This window comes from Pelobates fuscus, chromosome 2, assembly GCF_036172605.1.
Source record: "Pelobates fuscus isolate aPelFus1 chromosome 2, aPelFus1.pri, whole genome shotgun sequence".
Taxonomy (NCBI): domain Eukaryota; kingdom Metazoa; phylum Chordata; class Amphibia; order Anura; family Pelobatidae; genus Pelobates; species Pelobates fuscus.
Window position 1 is genome coordinate 24,816,391 of NC_086318.1, and position 21,106 is coordinate 24,837,496.

The 21,106-nt window shown below is 40.9% G+C and overlaps 1 protein-coding gene across 1 annotated transcript in view; it reads left to right on the top strand.

The window, feature by feature from the left end:
- The window catches only part of BLK (BLK proto-oncogene, Src family tyrosine kinase), a 72,515-nt gene extending 55,734 nt beyond the window's left edge, over positions 1-16,781 (top strand). Inside the window, exons 11-13 of the mRNA XM_063442019.1 lie at positions 6,954-7,104; positions 14,062-14,193; positions 15,827-16,781. Of these exons, the coding sequence (XP_063298089.1) occupies positions 6,954-7,104; positions 14,062-14,193; positions 15,827-16,029 (486 nt within the window). The 3' untranslated portion in view covers positions 16,030-16,781. The remainder of the gene's footprint in view (positions 1-6,953; positions 7,105-14,061; positions 14,194-15,826) is intronic.
- The last annotated feature ends 4,325 nt before the right edge of the window (positions 16,782-21,106 follow it).

Sequence of the window (21,106 nt, forward strand, 5' to 3'; positions counted from 1 at the left end):
ATTATAGTGCTTTATGTCTGGTGTTCATTATAGTGCTTTATGTCTTGTGTTCATTATAGTGCTTTATGTCTGGTGTGTATTATACTGCCTTTTCTCTAATGTCCTACCATACCTGATAACGCGTATCAGAAAAAATATCCCGGAGCAGTAAAACAAGGGCTGCCCCACAATAGAAGTTGTAATAGGAATACAATTTTGTACGATTTGTTACATCACAAAGTAGCCCAATAACTGGCAAAACTTGCCAATACTATTAGAAAACCAGGAATTGTAATTGTAAGTGAAGTGTAATTGTTACAGAACTTTGTCGGTATTTAAAATCAAGAGTGACCTTAGTGCGTAATCAGGGACGTTTTAGCCGCGAGGCTAACAAGGCATTTGCCTTGGGCGGCATTTTCCAGGGGGCGGCAAAAAACGCCGCCCCCAAATGCCCAGGGCAGATGCCATGTTAGCCTTGCGGCTAAATGACATGCTGAGCTGCCGGTCGGGCGGGTGGCTGGCGAGGGAGCACTTCCTCTGAGCTGTCTGCTCAGCTCCCTCGCGCGCCGCAGAGTGAGGCTGGGAACCGGAATATGACGTCATCTTCCGGCTCCCAGCCTCACTCTGCAGTGCGCGAGAGAGCTGAGCGGACAGCTCAGAGGAAGTGCTCCCTCGCCAGCCGCCCGCCAGTGCCACCCGGCAACCAGCCCAGCAGCCCGCCCAGCAGCCACTGGACCCCCAGGGAGAGAGGGACCCCTCACCCCCACCCCCCCGCATTCCCAAAGGTAAGGAGGCTGGGGGAGTTAAATAGAAAAAAAAATGTGAGTGTATGTGTATGTCTGTTAGTGTGTGCATGTCTGTTAGTGTGTGTGAGTGTGTGTGTGTGTATGTCTGTTAGTGTGTGTGTGTGTGTGTGTGTGTATGTCTGTTAGTGTGTGTGTGTGTGTCTGTTAGTGTGTGTGTGTTTGTCTGTTAGTGTGTGTGTGTATGTCTGTTAATGTGTCTGTGTATGTCTGTTAGTGTGTCTGTGTATGTCTGTTAGTGTGTGTGTGTATGTCTGTTAGTGTGTCTGTGTATGTCTGTTAGTGTGTGTCTGTTAGTGTGTGTGTGTGTGTCTGACTGTGTGTGTGTCTGTTAGTGTGAGTGTGTGTGTATCTGCTAGTGAGTGTCTGTTAGTTTGTGTCTGTTAGTGTGTGTGTTTCTGTTAGCTAGTGTATGCGTATCTGTCAGTGAATGTGTGTGTGTGTGTGTATTTAGAAGGCGGGGCGGGGGAAGGGATGGGTGGGGATGGCACGGGCGGGAGGGGGGCGCCTGAGTTTTGTCCTGCCTAGGGCAGCAAAAAACCAGGATACACCACTGTGCGTAATAGGATATGAATGGCTCAACCCGGAATCCCAGATGTTCCTTCTCCAAATCCATGATTTGTTTAAGATGTCTATGAAGTTGTTATTTGGTACAACTACTATGTTTGAATCTTCTTACCCAGAATCTATTTTATCATCTTTATCGTCTTATTTCCAAATAACAAACAGGATATGTACATGCTATTTACCGACTCAAACAAAAAAAAACACAGTTTCTCTAATATTAAAATTGGTTGATGCAATGGAACATAGCTAAAGTGACACCCTTCCTACCACAGCGCTAATCAGTGACATGTGACCACAAGCTAAATATGTAGAGAGACTGTCTAAATTTAGCTTTAATGGCATCCGTCTGCAGTAGTGATGAAAGTAGTGATGAACCTGCTTCTTGCTTTAAAAATATATTAATTTAGAAAACAAAGAAAAAAACTGCAGAAATAATATGTGCACAAAACATTTTACAAAAAAGCAAAGATCCGAGAACTCGCAGGTCTTATATCTAAATGTATTTCTATGGGTATATATACCGTATTTACTCTAATCTAATATGCACCGTTTTTGGAAAATAAAGTTTCCTAAATTTAAATGCACATTAGATTCGATGGTACATTACATTCAGGGCGTAATTCTAAATGTTCTGGTGAATTACCTTCTGGCAAACTCACACAGGAGAATTAAAAGTGATGATGAATTCAAACAGGTGAATTGCATTGCGGCAAATTCACACAGGGGATATAAAACTAGTGAATTAAAGAGACACTATAGTCACCCAGACCACTTCAGCTCAATGAAGTCGTCTGGGTCCCAGGTCCCTCAGGTTTTAACCCTTCAGATGCAAACATAGCAGTTTTAACATAGCAGTATTTCGCCTCCATCGCGCAGAGCGTCCATAGGAAAACATTGAGAAATGCTTTCCTATCGACACTTTGAATGCGCGCACTTGCCGCGCATGCGCATTCGGCTCTGCTGACATCGGACGAGGGAGCTGACATCGGCAGGGGAGGAGAGGTCACCAGCGCCGAGGGAGCCCAGCGCTGGATTAAGGTAAGCTGCTGAAGGGGTTTTAATCCCTTCAGCGCCACGGGAGGGGGAGCTTGGGGGTGGGGGCACCCTCAGGGCACTATAGTGTCAGAAAAAACGCTTTGTTTTCCTGACACTATAGTGATCCTTTAAGCCTTTTTTTTGTTCCTGAAAGAGAGCTTATGAAAGAATAGACTTAAAGGGACTCTATAGTCACCAGAACAACTACAGCTTAATGTAGTTTTTCTGGTGAGTATAATAGCTCCCTTCAGGCATTTTCATGTAAACACTGCCCCTAGGGACACCTCCAAGTGGCCACTCCTCAGATGGCCACTGGAGGGGCTTCCTGACTCAGGGCTGCACAGTAAGCAGTCCTGCCGTTCAGCATCCCCACGCTCTGCATGGAGACGCTGAATTTTCCTCATAGAGATGCATTGATTCAATGCATCTCTATGAGGAGGTCCGGATTGGCCAAAATGTCATGTGGCCCCGCTGCCAGGCCAATTTTAGCCAATCCAATGCTTTCCTTAAATGGTGGGTTTAGCACTATAGGGTCAGGAATACGTGTTTGTGTTCCTGACCCTATAGTGATCCTTTAACATGTAGCACTAAAATTGAAATACCATCAATGTTACTATGATATATAGCAATAAACATTTTCATTGTAGCACAATGCTGTGTAGTAGTATATTCTTGTATAAATGTGCATTACATTCGCCAGCAAAAACATTTTTTTCAGCTTCCAGGTTACAAAAGTTGAGGTGCACATTAGTAAATATGTTATATACTAGACTTGTTAACAGCAGGAAAATGTGATTAATTCCGTTCAAAATTGTTTTAGGCGGTTTGGGATTCACTTATTGTTTAAATAAATTGCGCCTATGCGATAGTTTTGGGAACAATTTCGACAAACCAAAAGGGGGTGAAAATTGGCAAATCGGTGTATTGCAAAATATAAATATAATGTATATAATACACCTAAGCAAATTATGGTGTAAAGTTTAATAATAGAAAACCAACAACCTGTGGTTATTAACCCTCACAGAACAATCTTCAGGCCTATTCTATTTAAAGGAATACTCTAATGTTATAAATAAATATGTTTATTTACATGAGCATTTTCCACTTTCTATTTTTGAGCTCCTTTTGAAAGAACTTTGTTAAACTCTCGTTTTATCCATCCCAGTCATAGTGCTCATCCTGCTCACAGAGAAGCATTGGGACTTTGCTGGGCCTACACGACTATTGTTGCACTGTGCCATGAGATTTAAATTAGTTAAAGTTCTCACTAGGAAGTGCCTTCTAGTGGCGGTTTTGATTGACTGACACTAGAGACACAATGACAGACACACTGATGGACAAACGCAAATATAGCCATTTCTCTGAAAAGCATTTGTATGAGTGCAGGGACAGCATGTAGGAACCAAGACATTACAAAGTAGGGATGTTGGTGCTTAGAGAGTCCCTTTAAGTGGGGGTTTGGGGACTTCCATATTTTCAGTTAATTTATTTATTTTATTACAATTTGCATAGCAAGCGGAGACATTTATAGAATTTAATATTTTTGTTTTCAAAGAGCAGGTGAATTTATTTTGAAAAAGTGCATCATATTGGAACAGATTGTAGTAAATCTAATCTGGCTTGTTTACCCCAGACTTATCTGTAGCGATTATCTTATTTACAAATTCATAAATTGATCTTTAGATTGCATTCAGCTCAACCATAACCACAACTCAGCTATTAAAGCCAGAATTCGCCATTCCATCAATAAACCCTTTTCACATGGAATTGCGTGATTCAGGATAATTATTGGTAGTGTAACAATGTAAAACAAAGTAATATTAAGTATATAAAGAAATATTTTGGAGAAGGCATGCAATTATACAAAAAGGTGGAATTTTCCTGGTGCAATGCAACAGGAATTAAACAATAGAGAGGTAGTTAAAATGAATGTCCACCGACCTGACTTATACTGACATAAATATTGAAAATGAATATTAAATAATTCACTACAATTGCTCTCCAGAAAAAAATATGCATATATTGGCCAAAGTATTTGCTCTCCTTAAAATTATTACATCTATTGCAGTGTAAAAAATACCCATCATGTACCCATAAAACATCGGAATGTTCATTTGAAAAGAACTCAGCAAACTGTTTCATGTAAGGGGCAGAACACATAAGAAAATTGTGCAAATAACTAGCTTAATGAATTACTACTGCTGCAATATTGACTATAACTTATACTATTTAATACTAAGAAGGGCATTACCATTTGTTCAACCCTCTATTCATGCCCACTCTACCTGCCCTGTCCTAGTCGAGAATAAAGACAAATTGTTTTCCACCTCTAGTTGTGGGGGTTCAGGTAGGAGTTTGGGCACCCCTAGCTACCCCTTTTTCTAGCAAGGAGTAAGTAGACATCCAGGCTCTACGTTAGTCACATTGTTAATAATTCAAAAAGCACATTAAGATGTCAATCATTATTTGCAACTGATACAATGAGAACGAGAGTGGCGTTCTCTTATATAGTCTGCTCCAGGAGTTTCGCTTGATCCAAGCCAAGTATTGCGTTTTAGGGCAGTCAATTACAAGTACACGATGGGACAACCACAATCCTACCTCCACTTCTGCAAAATGCTACTCTTGGTATTAAATGTTACTGGGCTGTAACAGGTTCTAGTGAACAAGGGCCAACCAATGTATATAGTTATTTTTAACTTCTAAAGGAAAGTAAAGGAGTTCCTTAATTCATATCCCGACCACAAGCTACATCTGTATTTTTTATTAGCAGACAGTAAACGCGTGTAATGCATTTCCCCTCTTGACATCTGATGTACCGGTAAACCACAGGCTTACTGTTTGAAAAAACAAGTCGAAAAATATCACGGGTGACATCTGTAGCTGTTTCTCTTCTACATACAACATGTGACAGGTAAACAGTGACCCACAGTTTGGGTAGCCTCTCTCCAAGAGATGAAGCCTTGTGTCTGTTTGGAAATGCAGTGGCAGAGATCAAAAGGTTCCAGTTTGTGATACCTACCTATTGATGTATGCATTTATATGATAAATGAGTGTTATGTGCAACACTCTACATCAAGCATGTCAATCTCAAAGACCCGTATTTTTTTATAGAAACAAGGTTTGTTTTGAAAAGTACAGTATAAAAAAAATTGCATCCCCCTCTACTAAACCCCATCCCCCCTCTACTAAATTCCAGTCCCCCCTCTGTACTATATCCCAGTCCACCTCTAAACTAAATCCCAGTCCCCCCTCTATGCTAATTCCTAGTCCCCCCCTATATACTAATTCCCATTCCCCCCTCTATACTAAATCACTGCCCCCCTCCCTCTACTAAATCCCAGCACCCCCCTCTACTAATCCGGCCTTTGTTTAAAAAAAAAAAAATTAGCCAACAAGTATACTCCACTCACATTGTCAGTATGAGACTCTGGTATACCCCCAATGGCGCCGTCCGCACCCTGTGCCAAAGCGGATCCTCCCGCTACTCCTTGAAAGCCTGTGAAGGTGGAGCACGTTGATGTCATGCCGGAATGTGACGTGGCCCCATCGTTTTCCTGGCACTGGAGTTTCCCTTTAACTCTGCTCACACTACAACGTTAAGATGTTCCATGTCGTCCTAACAGTGTTGAAGCACACTCTACAGAGGATGATACGACATGTCCTAATGTCAGGAAAGGGGTTAATCACACACAGAAGGCTGTGTCTTGCTCCAGCAGGTATCAACAGAGCAGGAGATAATGAATTCTAAATTAAACACAATATGCGAAAAAGGAAGGTAAAACACAGGAACTGTGTAGAGAGAGTGGGTGAGCCACAGTCAGGGAGGTGTGACCAGGGCTGCATAAACAAGGTGAATTACGAACTAAATGGCAGAGAATCGAGCAATTAGACTGCAAGGGCATGATCTATACACCAAAACTCTTAATTAAGGTAAAGTTGTTTTGATACTTAGAGTGTCCATTTACAGATAAAAAAAGTAACTTGGGTTTTTGATGACATCACACATTGAAGTAAAAACTAGCCAAGTTAATTGATCTATTAATTATTTTGTATCGAGAAGTATGCCCTTGTCTACATCCATGTGTTGGTCATTCATTGGCTCTCCAGCTGCTGCAAGGCCTGCTATGTTTAGCTTTGGGAAAAAAGCACGAGGCATGGAGCTCAGACCTCAAATGGTAAACTGGTTACAGAGCAACCTGTTCACTGATAGACCTGGCTTGTAACTAGTTACCTATTTGATCGACCAGGAAAATTAACAAGATAAACATGGAACATCATACAGACATTACTCTGCATATGCGTGTGCTTGTTCGGTTAGTTAAACAAGTTTTCTAACTTGGTTTTCAACTGTACACCTATCACTTTATTCAATAAGGCCTCATTTATATGTAGACATAGAGAATAGGCTATCTCTATGAATTAGCTTTATTCTTTATTTTATGCTGTGACTAACATTTCTCCTATTTCTGACATTTAAGAACATTTATCTGTTCTTGACTCCTATCTATGTTGATTTGTTGTTGTGTTTTTATTTTCTTGTAAAAGGTTTTGTTTTTTACCTTTCAGGTGGCAGAAGGCATGGCTTACATTGAGAAAAAGAATTATATCCACAGGGATCTCAGAGCTGCCAATGTGCTGGTGTCAGACATATTGGGTTGTAAAATAGGTGATTTTGGACTTGCGCGAATCATTGATTCAGAATACATAGCAAGAGAGGGTAAGTTGAATGTTCTGGTGTCACACTTTTCAAGCCTCCCATGTTAAAACAAGCTCTGCATGACTAGCACCATCAACACTGGGATCTGTGAGTTTTGTGCCCCAAAAAACGGCAATTTGTTTGTTTTTACCCCCAGGGCAAAAGTTGCCATCCTTGCCTTAGGTAGAAGGATATGCCACTGTTCCATAACCAACGATAGATTTTTGTGGGACACTATACACCTGTATTTCATTAGAAACTCCTGCCAAGTCTAAACTCCAAGGAATAGCATGAGAGCCTCCTGATGGGCTGGTCCACTTCCTGGTTCAGACAGAATTCACTATAAAATCTGGAAGTGAAGAGACTTTAAATTTTCTTTTTGTAATTTTTTTTGCATGTTGAAAATTTCTATAAAGTCTCTGCTCTTCCAGATTCTGTCTGAACCAGGAAGCAGACCAGACCGAATCATTGGAGCTTAGACTTGGCCGGAGTTTATTGGTTATGCAACAATTCTGTTCATCGCATAGTATCACCAGTGCTCCTGGTGTACAGTGCAATTAATAAGGATGCACACATTTCAGTAATATAGCTGATAGATTTTCAGCAGCTCTTTAGATCACCAGCTTCAGACAACCTTCCAGAATATACCTTTGCTAAAAACATTATGTCGTTTGGGACTAAGGAAGGGTCATCAGGACCAGAAAACAGACCTCCACATCCACCTCTACAATAACTTGTATTAATCAGCTTTGTACTCTTTTACGTTGAGTCCTATCATCAGGTTGTTTATGATTTGTAGAAAACTGAATAGCTAACTGTTTTTGCCCAAATGTAATCAAGATAAATATATGAAGTTATTAGGAATGCCTTTCTTGATCAGAGAAATTACATAATTGATGGTAGATCTCAATACCTTGTTCCTATTACTGTACAAGTTTAATCGTCTGATTCTATTCTCTGCAATTCAGTTAAGAGCTTAATGAACATAGAAACAAGACGCTTGTAGATAAAGAAAAGTTTTGCTCACTCACAAACTACTTTTTTCGTGTTTGTTTATGGGCTCTACGTGTGTACGTTAACTTGTGAGACTCTTGCGTTCTCGGTTATATTAGTATCTGAAAGTTCTTTACTTCCTCATTGTAGCTCTGTCCGTACATTTTCTCTTCCTCCTGGTTTTCTCAAACTCTCTGACTGCATCTTAGCTTTAATTAACTTCCTCTTTGTAATAAACCACAAAAGTAGATCTTGTAAGGAGAATACATACCAACGGATGAGCTCACAAGCCACACTCATCATGCAACATGGCCAGTACTTGGTACCACCTTTCCAAGATGACAAAGTCTCTACATCCGCAGAAGTCTTTAGTACGTGGTATAGTTAGAACAGAGCTAACACTGGCAGAGCAATTCATTATTCATTAACAATCTACCACATAACAAACAAGACCTGGAAAAAATGTATAATTTGATAACTATATCTACGTGTGCTTGCTGAGCTCTGTACTATGACATAAAGGTTGCAATCATACTTTTGCCATATGTTTAGAGCCCATTGTATTGCTAAATATTGTAAACAGCAATAAATGATCTATATGAGAAAGTTGACATTATGATAATGGGACAATTCAGGCCCTTAAATTACTTCAGCTTGTGAAAAGTGTGTCCCCTTTTGCATCCCCCATCGCAAGGATGGCAAAAAAGATAGATACCTATCTGTGGTACAACTTACACAATGCTTTGCCAGCTGGTGGCCTACCATGTTCCCATCTTTGCAGTGTTGAATTAACCACAGAGCTGTGTTTGTGTGTTTGAATATAAGCATGTATTTGTATGGACTATGTATGTGAGTGTAGGGGTGTATTTGTGTGTAATGTTGTGTTGTAAGTTTTTATGAACTGTTGCCGTTTGAAAGCAGTGGTCTACTTATGTGTAGTGTTTGCCTTTGAATGTAGTCTTGTGTCTGTATGACGTGTTGATGTTTGAATGCAGGGGTGTATTTGTGTAGTGTTTGAATGCAGCTACATACACACTGATGCACATACACACATATACGCATAGACAAACATGCAGACACACACTGACTCACATGCAGATACAGACACACATATACACACTGATACGCATGCAGTTAAACAGATAGAAACACTGACACACATACAGATACACAGAGTGACACAGAATACACAGAGGGACACAGACACACATATAGACACACATGCAGGTCAAAATGTACACTTTTTTTTAGCCATCCTGAAAGGAACCTTTTGGGTGCAAGAGGGTGGCTTCTGCTGACTGATGCTGTTGGGAGTTAGGAGCTGGCTCTACCAGTCTGTGACCCCTCCTCTCTGTCTTCTTATCCCACACAGCTCTAACTGCAGCTGGGAGGAAGTGACAGACTCACTTTCTCCCAGCTCTGTCATTATTACAGGAGCCCGGTGCGGCTGTTAACGAACCACAGCCCACAACCAAGCTCCTGATGACACATGCTCATTGGTCAATCGATGGGCCCCCTCAGCTTGTGGGCCCTGGTAGTTCTGCCACTGACTTCCTTGTTGTTTAGCTCAATGGAAGCATCAATTGGCCAGCATACATCCCTTGCAAAGACTTCTCATTCAGCAACATTGATTCAATGCATCTCTATAAAGAGATGCTGATTGACCAGGGCTGTGCTGGATCTGCCCCTGATCTGCCTCTTTGACAGTCTCAGCAAATCCAATGGGAAAGCATTGTAATTGGCTCAGAGAATCACTTCTGATGATGTCAGTCAATCAGGCAGATCAGGGGCAGAGGCAGCAGCTGCAGACTTGAATACAAGTAAGATTTTAATATATTTAGGGAGGCAACGAGGGGCCAGGAGGGCTAGATGGTGGTTTTAGCACTATAGGGTAAGGAATACATGTTTGTGTTCCTGACACTATAGTGTTCCTTTAAGGTAAAAGAAACAAGCAAATTGCATATCATGGCACTTGAATACTAACTCAGGCACTGAAGGGCAAATAAAGGCAAGATAACTTCCACTAGGAAAGCAAACAATGCTTAAGTAGGGGTAGGAGTGCAGCTGGTCTGTCCTGCGAGTGGTAGAGCAAGCTGCCTCTCCACCGCTCCTCTCCCAGGAGGCCTCAACAGCAGATCTTGGGCTCCCGGTGAAGGTAAGCCTCAAAGTAGGGCTCAAGATGATACCCCAGTGCAAATGGTTTTGGTGTATGAGAATGTCAGCTTGATGGCCGAGGGTATCACCTCAATAATCGACCTTTGAGGCAGGAGCTCATGCACTAAGCATCCGCTCCATTTGAAAGTCCGGCTACACCCCCAAGTTTTTTATTTCTGTTACTGTAAGCGGGGTTTTCAATATAACTTTTTGTTGAATAATCTCACCTCTCGAGTACTCCTGCTTTGATGCTACTGAACTATGTTATTAGGAATCATTTTACTAGGTAGTTATTAGGTGTTTGTAATCTTGTTAATTTAGGTTTGTGACAATTTTTTGTGTAACATGCTGTTTACTTACTTTATAAAGTCCATGTGGCAATAGCATATTACTTTGTATTCAGTTATGATAGAAAAGGTCTCAAATTAAACTAAAATAAATTTTTTGAGTCTGTAATATCTATGCTTTATCTGTGGGGAATTCATTGATGTCAACTTTGAGCAATTTTAGTGGCTTTAGCTCACAATGCCCATTCTGTTTTTGCCTAAATCTTGAAATTAATTTTGAATTCCCAGCAATTCTTCCTTCACTGAATAAACCTGTGATGTAATACAGTCTTTGAGCTTTACACCAGCTCCGAGAAGGAGCAGGGTGAGTGTGGGATGTATGCTACTTTTTTGATTCCACCTACAACAGATAGAAAAAAAAACAAGTTTTAATGTAGAAAAAATGAAGCATAAAAAATGTTTGTAAGGAGAATATTATGAAAAAAACAAAAACAAAAACAAACGTTAACCGGGTGTTTGATTCAAAAAGAAGCCCAGCTGACGTTTTGGAGTCAGGAATGAATTTTAATCTTACCTATTAGAAGACACATTAAAACCACTTTATGGTGTTTTTCATTCTGTTGAATCAACAGCAGCAACAGAAAAGTGAATGAATGAGGTTTATGGACATGTGCTTTTTTGTCAAACTGAATTACTCTCTGGAATGCATATTCCGAGACTTGCAATGGGCTTTATTTGGATACATATTTCATTCCTAAGACTGAGATGTGAGAGTTGCTTAGCGTGCTTCAGTTTTTATTTATTTTAAATAAAAGATATTGCAGGGAAAGAAGCCTTATGACTAATTTTCTTCCCTGTTTCTAAATAAATATATACACAAGAAAATACATACAGTCATTAAAGAGACACTGTAGGCACTATACCTACTTTATCTGATTGAAGTGGTTATAGTGTTTAGAGTCCTCTGGTGCCATCCTTCCTTTAAGTGTTAAACCTTTTTTTTTTTTAAATAGCTTAATGCTAAATGGAAATCACCAACAGCCGGTCCATCTGTGCTGCTTGAGCTAAAGAGGAAGTATTAGCCTAAACAGTAACGGGCAGCTGTGATTGGCTGAGAGTGTCTGCTGGCTGCTTCCAGCCTATTACAGCGCCCATTGCTGGTATGAAATGGTATGGCTAAGGAAGAGTGTATTCTCTGCCTGGGCCTTACCTACAGAGGGGGCCAGGCTGTGGCCAGGAACCCTAATTCAGTGTTAAACTACTTGAAAATGGTTTGAAACGGAATGACAGTACATCACTAGAGGACACCAGGAATTATAACTACTTTAATGAGATGAAATGGTTATAGTCCCTATAGTGTCACTTTAATATGAACAGCACCTCAGGTGCTGAGGGCATGCCTACTAGAGATTATTTTAGCAAACAGCCTCATTGATATCTGATGGGTTGATGGCCATTACAAATGTATATGATCTATGACAAAGGCTAAAACAGTATTGAGGGCCACTAGTGTGATGCTCAGTGCTCTCAAACAGTTAAGTAGTGTTATAGTTTGTTTTGGCTGTGAATCACCACATTAAAAGCAGAAGTAGGATGTGCAGTTGTTCATAGTGATACCAGTAAATTATTAAGTTTCACTTTTACTGACACACACAGAGATGCGGGAATTCTGGTCCAAATCTGCAGAGGAAGGTGTCATTTAAAGAAACCGACAGAGCCAGTTTTAGACTGACATACGGATGCATTGTCTGCATTGCATCTATTGCAAAAACTTTTTTTAAAACGTGACGGTGTTAAAGTGAATATAGCATGAGCAATGGTGAGAATGTTTGTGTAATTGTCACGTTATTTTATTATCTTTTTTTTTTTTAAATTAATAACAATAATACTATAGACAGATAATAGTTTTTTTTAACCAAGTATACAAACCAAAACAAAGCAAAAAAAAAAAAACTTTGAAAAGTGTTTAAAAAATGTTTTTAAACTCACTATAAACTTGGTCAGATTGCATTGTTGGGCACGTCTCACATCCAGGGGTGGATCTTAAGCTAATACATGCCCACTGCATGTTTCCAGTATTCTTAGGGATAGGACACTGTTTGGATGAATATTTACCTCCTTTTTTCAGCAAAGAGAGTGAGGCAACTGTCTCACTGTAAGCTAAAGTTGTTGAAGGAGACCGTTGTCTCAAACTAATGCATGTCCCTTTTAACTAGAATTGGATACAATATCTAAACAAAGAAATTATATTTTAACAGCACCAACATATTCCACAACACTTTACTTAATCTACAACACTTTGATGTATATATTTATATATATATAGATATAGATAGTTTGATGTTACTCTCATCTGACCAGGATTAGATCCTGGATTTCCCATTTCTAAGGCAGTATCACCGGTCTAACCAGCCGACATGTATTTATGGATATGCTTGTATTTAGATGTTATTGGTACTCAATTTAATCAGCTAATTGTATTGTCTTTACTCACAATCATTGAACCAACCTTGCCATCACATAAAGATGCAATTGGAGGACTTATCAGTGAACTATCTCCCTTATAGTGAAGATAGTCTTATTAAATACATTAAAGGCAACATAATGCTTTATAAATAATAATTACCTGGTTAAACAATCAATATTTATGGGTGAAAATAAATCCAAACCTTTAGATTTAGTGCCTGGTGCCTCTTCAAAGAGACACTCCATTGTCCAAAAAAAATAAAAATATTTAGTAGATATACCACAATGGAAATATTCAATTATGCATTTTGTTTGGGAGTACATATATAAAACAGCTTGCAAAAGCTTCAGAATTGTTATATGCAGCCTTTGCAAGCCCTCCCCTTCTAGATCCGCCCAGACTTTCTGTGGCTTTCCAATCACAGACTTCCCAATGCAGCTCAATGAGATCAGGTGCTCTTGGCAATTGCTGCCTCTTGAGTTTAGCTCCACTGTGCTAAACAAACCAGGAAGTAACATGACCTGTTGTATGATGGACAAACAATGAATCTAACCAGACTAATTTCTAAATGTGTCAATTTCTATTGATCTGCACTTTGTGTAAAATAAAAAAAAAGAGGACACGCTTTTTCTGACATAAAGCTTTTCAGCAATCTAAAGTGCTTTAGGGGTCTGGAGTGTCCCTTTAAGCTCTACTCGATGGAAGTGTGACCTATTTCTAAATAGGTTTTCTCCCACTCTATACATATACATACATGGCCTCTTGATATTTGAAATTTGCTGATCATGATAATAATAATGCATTGCAGAATTCATGGTTTGATCAATAATTGTTACCGTTTTGTCAGCTTGTGAATCATTTGGTTTTGTTGCAGTTTTGTTCCTCTGTGTGTATATATATATATACCGTATATATATGATACATTCAGCAGAAGTAATTAAAGAATAACATTTGTATATATCGCTTGTATAAAGATATAATAAGATATAATAGATATTATTCATGGTTCAAGTGAAATAAGAACATTCCATGCAATTAAACCGTTAAATACATATTAATGGAGATTTTCAATTGCAGGCACAAAATTCCCCATTAAATGGACTGCACCTGAAGCCATCAATTTTGGAATTTTTACCATTAAATCAGACGTATGGTCATTCGGAATTCTGCTCACTGAAATTGTAACATATGCTCGCACCCCTTACCCAGGTAATAAAAAGACTGCTTTTTGGTCTCTCACTCGGACCCCCTCTATATCCAATGTCTTAAAATTGTCCTGTTTAAAATACAGCATGGCACACAACTCCTCCAATAATATCGAAGACTAGAGTTGCTAGAGTTGGAATAAAATATGTTATTTGAGCAATTGTATTGCCCGCATTAAGAGGCTTTATCTTGTGTGAGAAATAATTTGCAGGAACGAATTAATTTACCCAAATAAAACTATGGAACGTTCGTTAAAACTCCCAGCATATTGCCAGCAATGAGGGCTTTTTTGCTAGAAAATTGCATTTTATAGCAAAAACTTTATGGTTAGATGTGTTGGCTCCAAGGGAGCTCTAAACAACATTTTCAGATCTGATAACCGAGAATCTGGCATCTATTCTATTTAGAGGATCTACTTTACACATACCAAGTGCTCAGTATCTATTCCTACTGCATTTTTAACACTGACATGTTATATTACAAAATCCTTCACTTAATTCCTAAATTAATTAAACTGATCAAAGTGTTCCCCTTGTTAATCTGTATGTCCACAGATAATATGATCTAAAGCTAGGGCACAAAAGCCCACCCTAGACCATGGGTGTAGAAACCCCCAAAAATCTGGGAAGGATAGCATTTTTACTCACCGGGTATATTCTTATTCCGTAAACTAGGAGTTGTTTATCCCATTGTACAGCGCTACGGAATTTGCAGTCGCTATATAAATGATTAAATAATAACATTAAAGGGTCACTACAGGGAAGGGGTTTTACTTACTCTGATACAGCGCCAGGATCCTCCTGATGCCGCGCCCCCTATTTCGTCAAAATGACGAAATAGGAGGGTGCGAGCAGGGAGCAATAAAACGCTTCTATTCAGAAGCGTCATTGCTCTCTAGTGCGCATGCGCAGCTTTGCCGCACATGCGCAGATACTTCATAGGGGGGCATTCATGTCTCGACTAGGAAGCATCTCTAGTGGCCATCTGAGTGTCCACTAGAGGTATTCCTCCGCAGTAATGTAAATACTGCCTTTTTACGAAATGGCAGTGCTTACATTAAAAAGCCTGCAAAGACATGCTATAGACACCAGAAGTACTACTTTTAGCTGTTGTGGTTCTGGTGACTTTAGTGTCCCTTGAATATAGAGGGGAAAAAAGAATCATCACAAATGTAAGAAATAAAATGTCTGTATCATTATTCTAAAAATTATTTTAAAAAAAAAAAAAAAAAAAATGCACATTTTTATACATATACAGATTGTGTAATACTGCCCCTGACTTAGGGTGACCACATTTCCTAACTGCCATTCAGTGACACTGTCAGAAATGCATGCATTCACTGTCAGCACTCTCTGCAGAGCGCTCGGGCGGCTGCAGCATGAGGGGGCCCGGCGGAGCTGGGGGGGATTTCCCTATAACCTGTCCCCCCCCAAATGATTTGCTGTGGGGGATGTGTCCCCAGATCCCCTCCCCCATCCCCCCCCCCCCCCGGTTCCTACGCCCATGCCCTAGACTATCATGTACTTACCTCCCAAAGAAATGAGAATGGGGACCTGTAAAATAATCTAAATATTGCTGGAAGGAATTGCTGGATCTGGCATGGGTAACCTGAGTCTTTGGCATTTGTTTTTTGTAGGTATGACCAACCCAGACGTTATCCGTAACCTCGACCAAGGTTATCGCATGCCGTGTCCTGATAACTGCACCGCAGAACTCTATGATCTAATGCTCAAATGTTGGCGAGAAAGGTCGGAGGACAGACCCACCTTTGAATACCTGCAATCCGTATTAGAGGACTTCAGCACAGCAACAGAAAAGCAGTATGAAGATGAACCTTGAGTCTGCAGGACATGTCTGTTATTGAGAATTTTCACAAAGACTATTCATGATGTCTGTAGATATTTTTTCGGAACTGGTTTAAATATCTCATCTTCATAGCCCAGCTACTAGACCAAACCAAATATCAACAAAGCTGTGAAGCTGGTGAAGAAGACAATGACTGTTTGTAAATGATTATCACAGATTATCAAATGAACTTAGCAGCTCAGGAAACAATTGGCATCTGCAATCTATATCTAATCTATTTATAATCAATTATATTAGGGTATGTTTCTCTGTGCATCCACAGACATATCTCCAGAAAAGGACAAAGAGGAAATAAGATGGATCGGTCCAGGGATCAATTTGCACAGATAATAGCAAATCAATTGCCACGTAGCCCTGAGCACTATAACATATCCCAGTTCCTGTGTCTGTGACTATAGGAGCACCGATTGGGAAGTAGAAGGACTCGCAGAACTGTGCGGGTCAGATTTCCGAGTCTGACAAGGACATGCAGAGAATGTCATGCTTGTACATCCGTTATGTCCATGGTTTATTAAGAGTTTATATGAATATATAATTTTTCATATTACCACTCCATCTAGTTGAAAAAAATTTAAAGTTGTTTTCAAACTTGTTTATGGATTTTTAAAGAGATTTTTATTTTATTTATAATTTACTTTAAAAGTCTCATGCTAGAGCAGCTGTTTCTTTTCTTTCCTTTTCAATGGCCCTAATGAGGAGGTCAAGGACAATGTTCACTCATATCTCCTACATATCTCCTACAACTGGCTTTCATTTAGTGTAAATGTATATGTTCTGCATGAATAAAGGTATCTGGATGCCTAGACTTCTTCTTAAAAACATGATATAGTCCTTATTAAGATGACATGGAAGGTACTGACAGAGTCTGATTGTAAACAGTGGAGGCTTCTCTATAGGGGTAGTGGAGGGTGAGTCAGTGCCCCACCAATTTTAATTGCAATGAAAAAAAATAGCAAAAGGAAATACAAAAAGTAAACTAGATTATGCTCATTTATTTCTGGTCTTCAGATTTAACTTAAAACTAAGAAAAGCAATCGTATACCTTTGAGACAAGTGAATGTTTGAAAAAATGTGTTGCATTACTTCACCCCATTTACTAGTGGATCTACTTGCGATGAGTGGAGTACAAGAAGCCTGTTCAGATTTTTGGTTGTTTCTGTCTCCGATAGCTACTTAAAGGAACACTGTAGTGTCAGGAATACAAATGTAACCCCCCCCCCCCCCCTCCGAAAAAAGCATTTGGAGGCTTATGAAAAGGTAGTGTTTACATTAAAAGGCCTACATGGACAGGCTGTGGACACTAGAACAACTACATACATCTCTAGTTGTTCTGGTAACTAAAGTGTCCCTTTAATGCCCCAATTGGCTCCCTTTTGGGTGACAAATAGTGCATGCTCTGGAAGACAGGTCTGCTCACTGGTCAGTCTTCTAGTGGTGTTATAGGCTTACAGCATCTAAGAGTGGTTACAGATGATGTCCTGTCACCATTGTAGCAGTCACCATTTTTGTTCTCCATGCACAGGGGGCAGCCCTGATCGGGAAGTATTGTGTTTCTGTAAACCTCTTGGACACAACCTTCCCTCAGGCTTGCCATTTCAGAGAAATGCATGAGGCTATTGAGGGAGTAGTCCCATTATTACTCAGATAATCATTTCTGACCAGCCATCTGAATGTGTGCTTTCCTCTACAAAAGGGGAGGTCTAAAAGATGGCTGGAAAACTGAACTGCACCAGAGCACAGTTACAACAGAAAAATTAAACCATATCTAGCTCAATAAAGGGAAATTAGGGAAACCAACAAACCAACAACTATCAAATCACCTTAGTAGTTTCCAAATCAATAAGTAAATGTTTTGCAGAATGCTGCCCCATAACCTGCCTTCTAAGCCACACTGCCTCACATCAGAAAAATGCTTGTACACAACTCACTGACAGAACTGTGAGTGAGGAAGGAGAGGACACACAGACAGAAACATAGCAATGATATCACTACCAGAATTTTATTCATTAATGCAGACCCAAAATATATTTTAACCCCATTGCCCATTAATCATGCTGACACTTTGATATACTGGAAAGGGCAGCAGCCACAGCTTTATTAGCATTATAATATAACATCACATAACCAGTCAGTCTCCATCCTTTAACAACCTGTCAGCTGTTGGGGGGGGGGGGGGAGGTTAGGGGTTAGGGGGGGAGTTAACCCAACAGACAGCTAATTCTTTAAATTTCAAGAGCCCGTGGCAACCTGCACTTGCAATCAGCCTCACTTGCAGACTGTGGCTCCCTAAGTCCTGATTGGACAATCCTGTCTTCTCCTTTTGCTGCGCTGACCAGGAATCCGCACCATTCCCTAGCTGGGAACAAGCTGCATCACCCCCCCCCCCCCCCCCGGCCATTGCCAGCTCAACCCCTAGTTGCAAAACCATTTTGAAGATAACCAGCCCAATGGGGTTGAGGTGCATGCCAAACTCTCTCATTAACTCACTAACACCCTCCAATTCCTAAAGACGCACCACAACCCCACCAGCACCTCAGAGTGGTGTCAGATGGTGTCCTGTAGCAGTCACCATTTTTTGTTCTCCATGCACAGGGGTATTCCCTGATTGGAATAATGAAGTATAGTGTTTCTGTAAACCTGCTGGGCACAACCTTTCAACAGGCTTGCCATTTATAGGATTGCAGAGCCTAGTCACTACTTGTATAAACCTTGATACCGTCATATTCAGTTTCCACTGACTCCTCTCAAGCGCCCTGCCGCAGAACCACCACCAAGTCTTTAAATAAAGCATGACAATGCACCAAATTGTGTTTGATTGCATGAATCAAATCAATTATGAGCACCCTGCCCGAGTCATTACACCATATATAACTAAAAGAACAGATCCAGAATCAAAGTGGATCAAGGCTACCCCCCCCCGCACCACCCCACCCTTCCCCCTTGCCCCACCTTCTAAATACACACACATTCACTGACAGATACGCATACACTAGCTAACACTAGCTAACAGACATACACACTAACAGACACATACAGTCACTAGCAGACACACACATTCACTAACAGAGATGCATACACTCTCCCTAACAGACACACACATAGTAACACACTCCCTGACACACTCCCTGACATACACACACTCACTAACAGACACACTAACAGACACACACTAACAGACACACACACACACACACTCACATTCACACACACACACACACTCACATTCACACACTCACTTGTGTTTTTTTTTTTAATTCAACCCCCCTTTCTCCCTTAGGGGTCCTGGGGGTCCAGTGGCTGTTGGGCTTCTGGGCTGCTGGGCGGGCGGGCGGCGCTGGCGAGGGAGCACTTTCCCCTTAGCTCTCTGCTCAGCTCCCTCGCGCACCGCAGAGTGATGCCGGGAGCCGGAATATGACATCATGTGCGGGAGCTGAGCAGACAGCTCAGGGGAATGTGCTCCCACACCAGTGCCGCCCGCCCGCCTGCCTGGACTGTTAGCCGCAAGGCTAACAAGACATTTGCCCTGGGCATTTTGAGGTGGCTTTTTTTGCCGCCCCCTGGAAAATGCCGTCCACGGCAAATGCCTTGTCTGCCTAGCGGCTAAAACGTCCCTGGCAACACAGTCAGGATAAATCTGAAACCACTACAAGCCACTCAAACCTCTCCATCTAATTTGCACACTGTCATCTGAAATACCTTCATTGGCCATAAAGCCTTATGTGTAATGTCGCCTAAAGCACGACATCCCTCCAAGAAAACAAAAGTTATAGGGCGGATGTACAACTGGTTCATGGATGACCTCCACTGTCCCATGTCTTGTGAAAAACTCAATAAGCTAGCCTGTGTGGCTGCCCTTATCCTAAAGGAGAGTAGAGAATACTGTTCATAAGACACCCCAAAGCAAACCAAGGCCAATCGCAAAACCCTATTAAATTGACACTTGAAGAGATGCGGCACATTCGCATGATCTAGAAATGACCAAGGAACTGCTGTCCAGATCCACACGAAATAGCCAGAATTTACCCGCCCCACGCAGAACAAATGCAAACCCATGCACCCTGGCCCTGCTGATCCATCTTCGAATGCTGGACTTGAATAACAACCCATCTACTGGGCAATGAGAGAGGGAAACTCACCCCCTCATTGGGAGAAACCACCTCACCAATCTGAAAAGCGCCATGAAAACTAAGAGAAAAACAACCCGAAACAACAATACTTTATATTCAGAACTACAGTCAGATGCAAAAACAACTGAAGAAACAATTTAATTGAAAGGGGCTGAGAAGGAAACGTTGTGACCAAATCCAACTTTTCAAAACCCACCGAATAAAATATTACATTGTGATATCACTACAAACTATCATCTGAAGCAAAAAAGAGAGCGCTGCAAGCGTCAACTCAGCCCAAGACACCGATGCACCCACGCCTTGTAGCTGCATCAACAACGACAACGTACGATCCACACGATTTGAATCCAATGCCAGATCTGCCAATCCCTTACCTACAGACCACCAGCAAGTCCACATCGCAGAGTAAGCAGGCCGTGTCTGTGGAGCCAGAGATGACTGTATCAACCTCCTCAAGATTCCAAAGCAAGGGTCCATAAGTGCTCCAGACATGGAACTTCTTTCTTGGAGACTTACGGGCCGACTCCCAAAAGCAATCCCACTGAAATCGAGAGAGAGAGTTGACAATTACATTCTGAACACCCGAAACATGACAAACCCTAATCCAAATGTTATACTGCAGACATTTTAGAGTCAAGTTTAGCAACAAGGCCAAAACATGAGGAGGTGCCAAAGATATCCTATAAACCAACTGCGCCACACTCATATTGTCAGCATGAATAAGGACTCTCCGATTTGCCAAGACCTCACTCCAAAGCTCTACGGCAACCATCAGAAGGAATAGCTCCAGAAAGGTCATGTTACGAATAATGTCACATGATAACCATGCCGCCTGCCAAATAGCCACACACCATGCAGATAGGCCACAAACACAATCAGACCAGAGGTGTTGGTAAAAAAAGATCCAAATCCGGGCTGCTTTC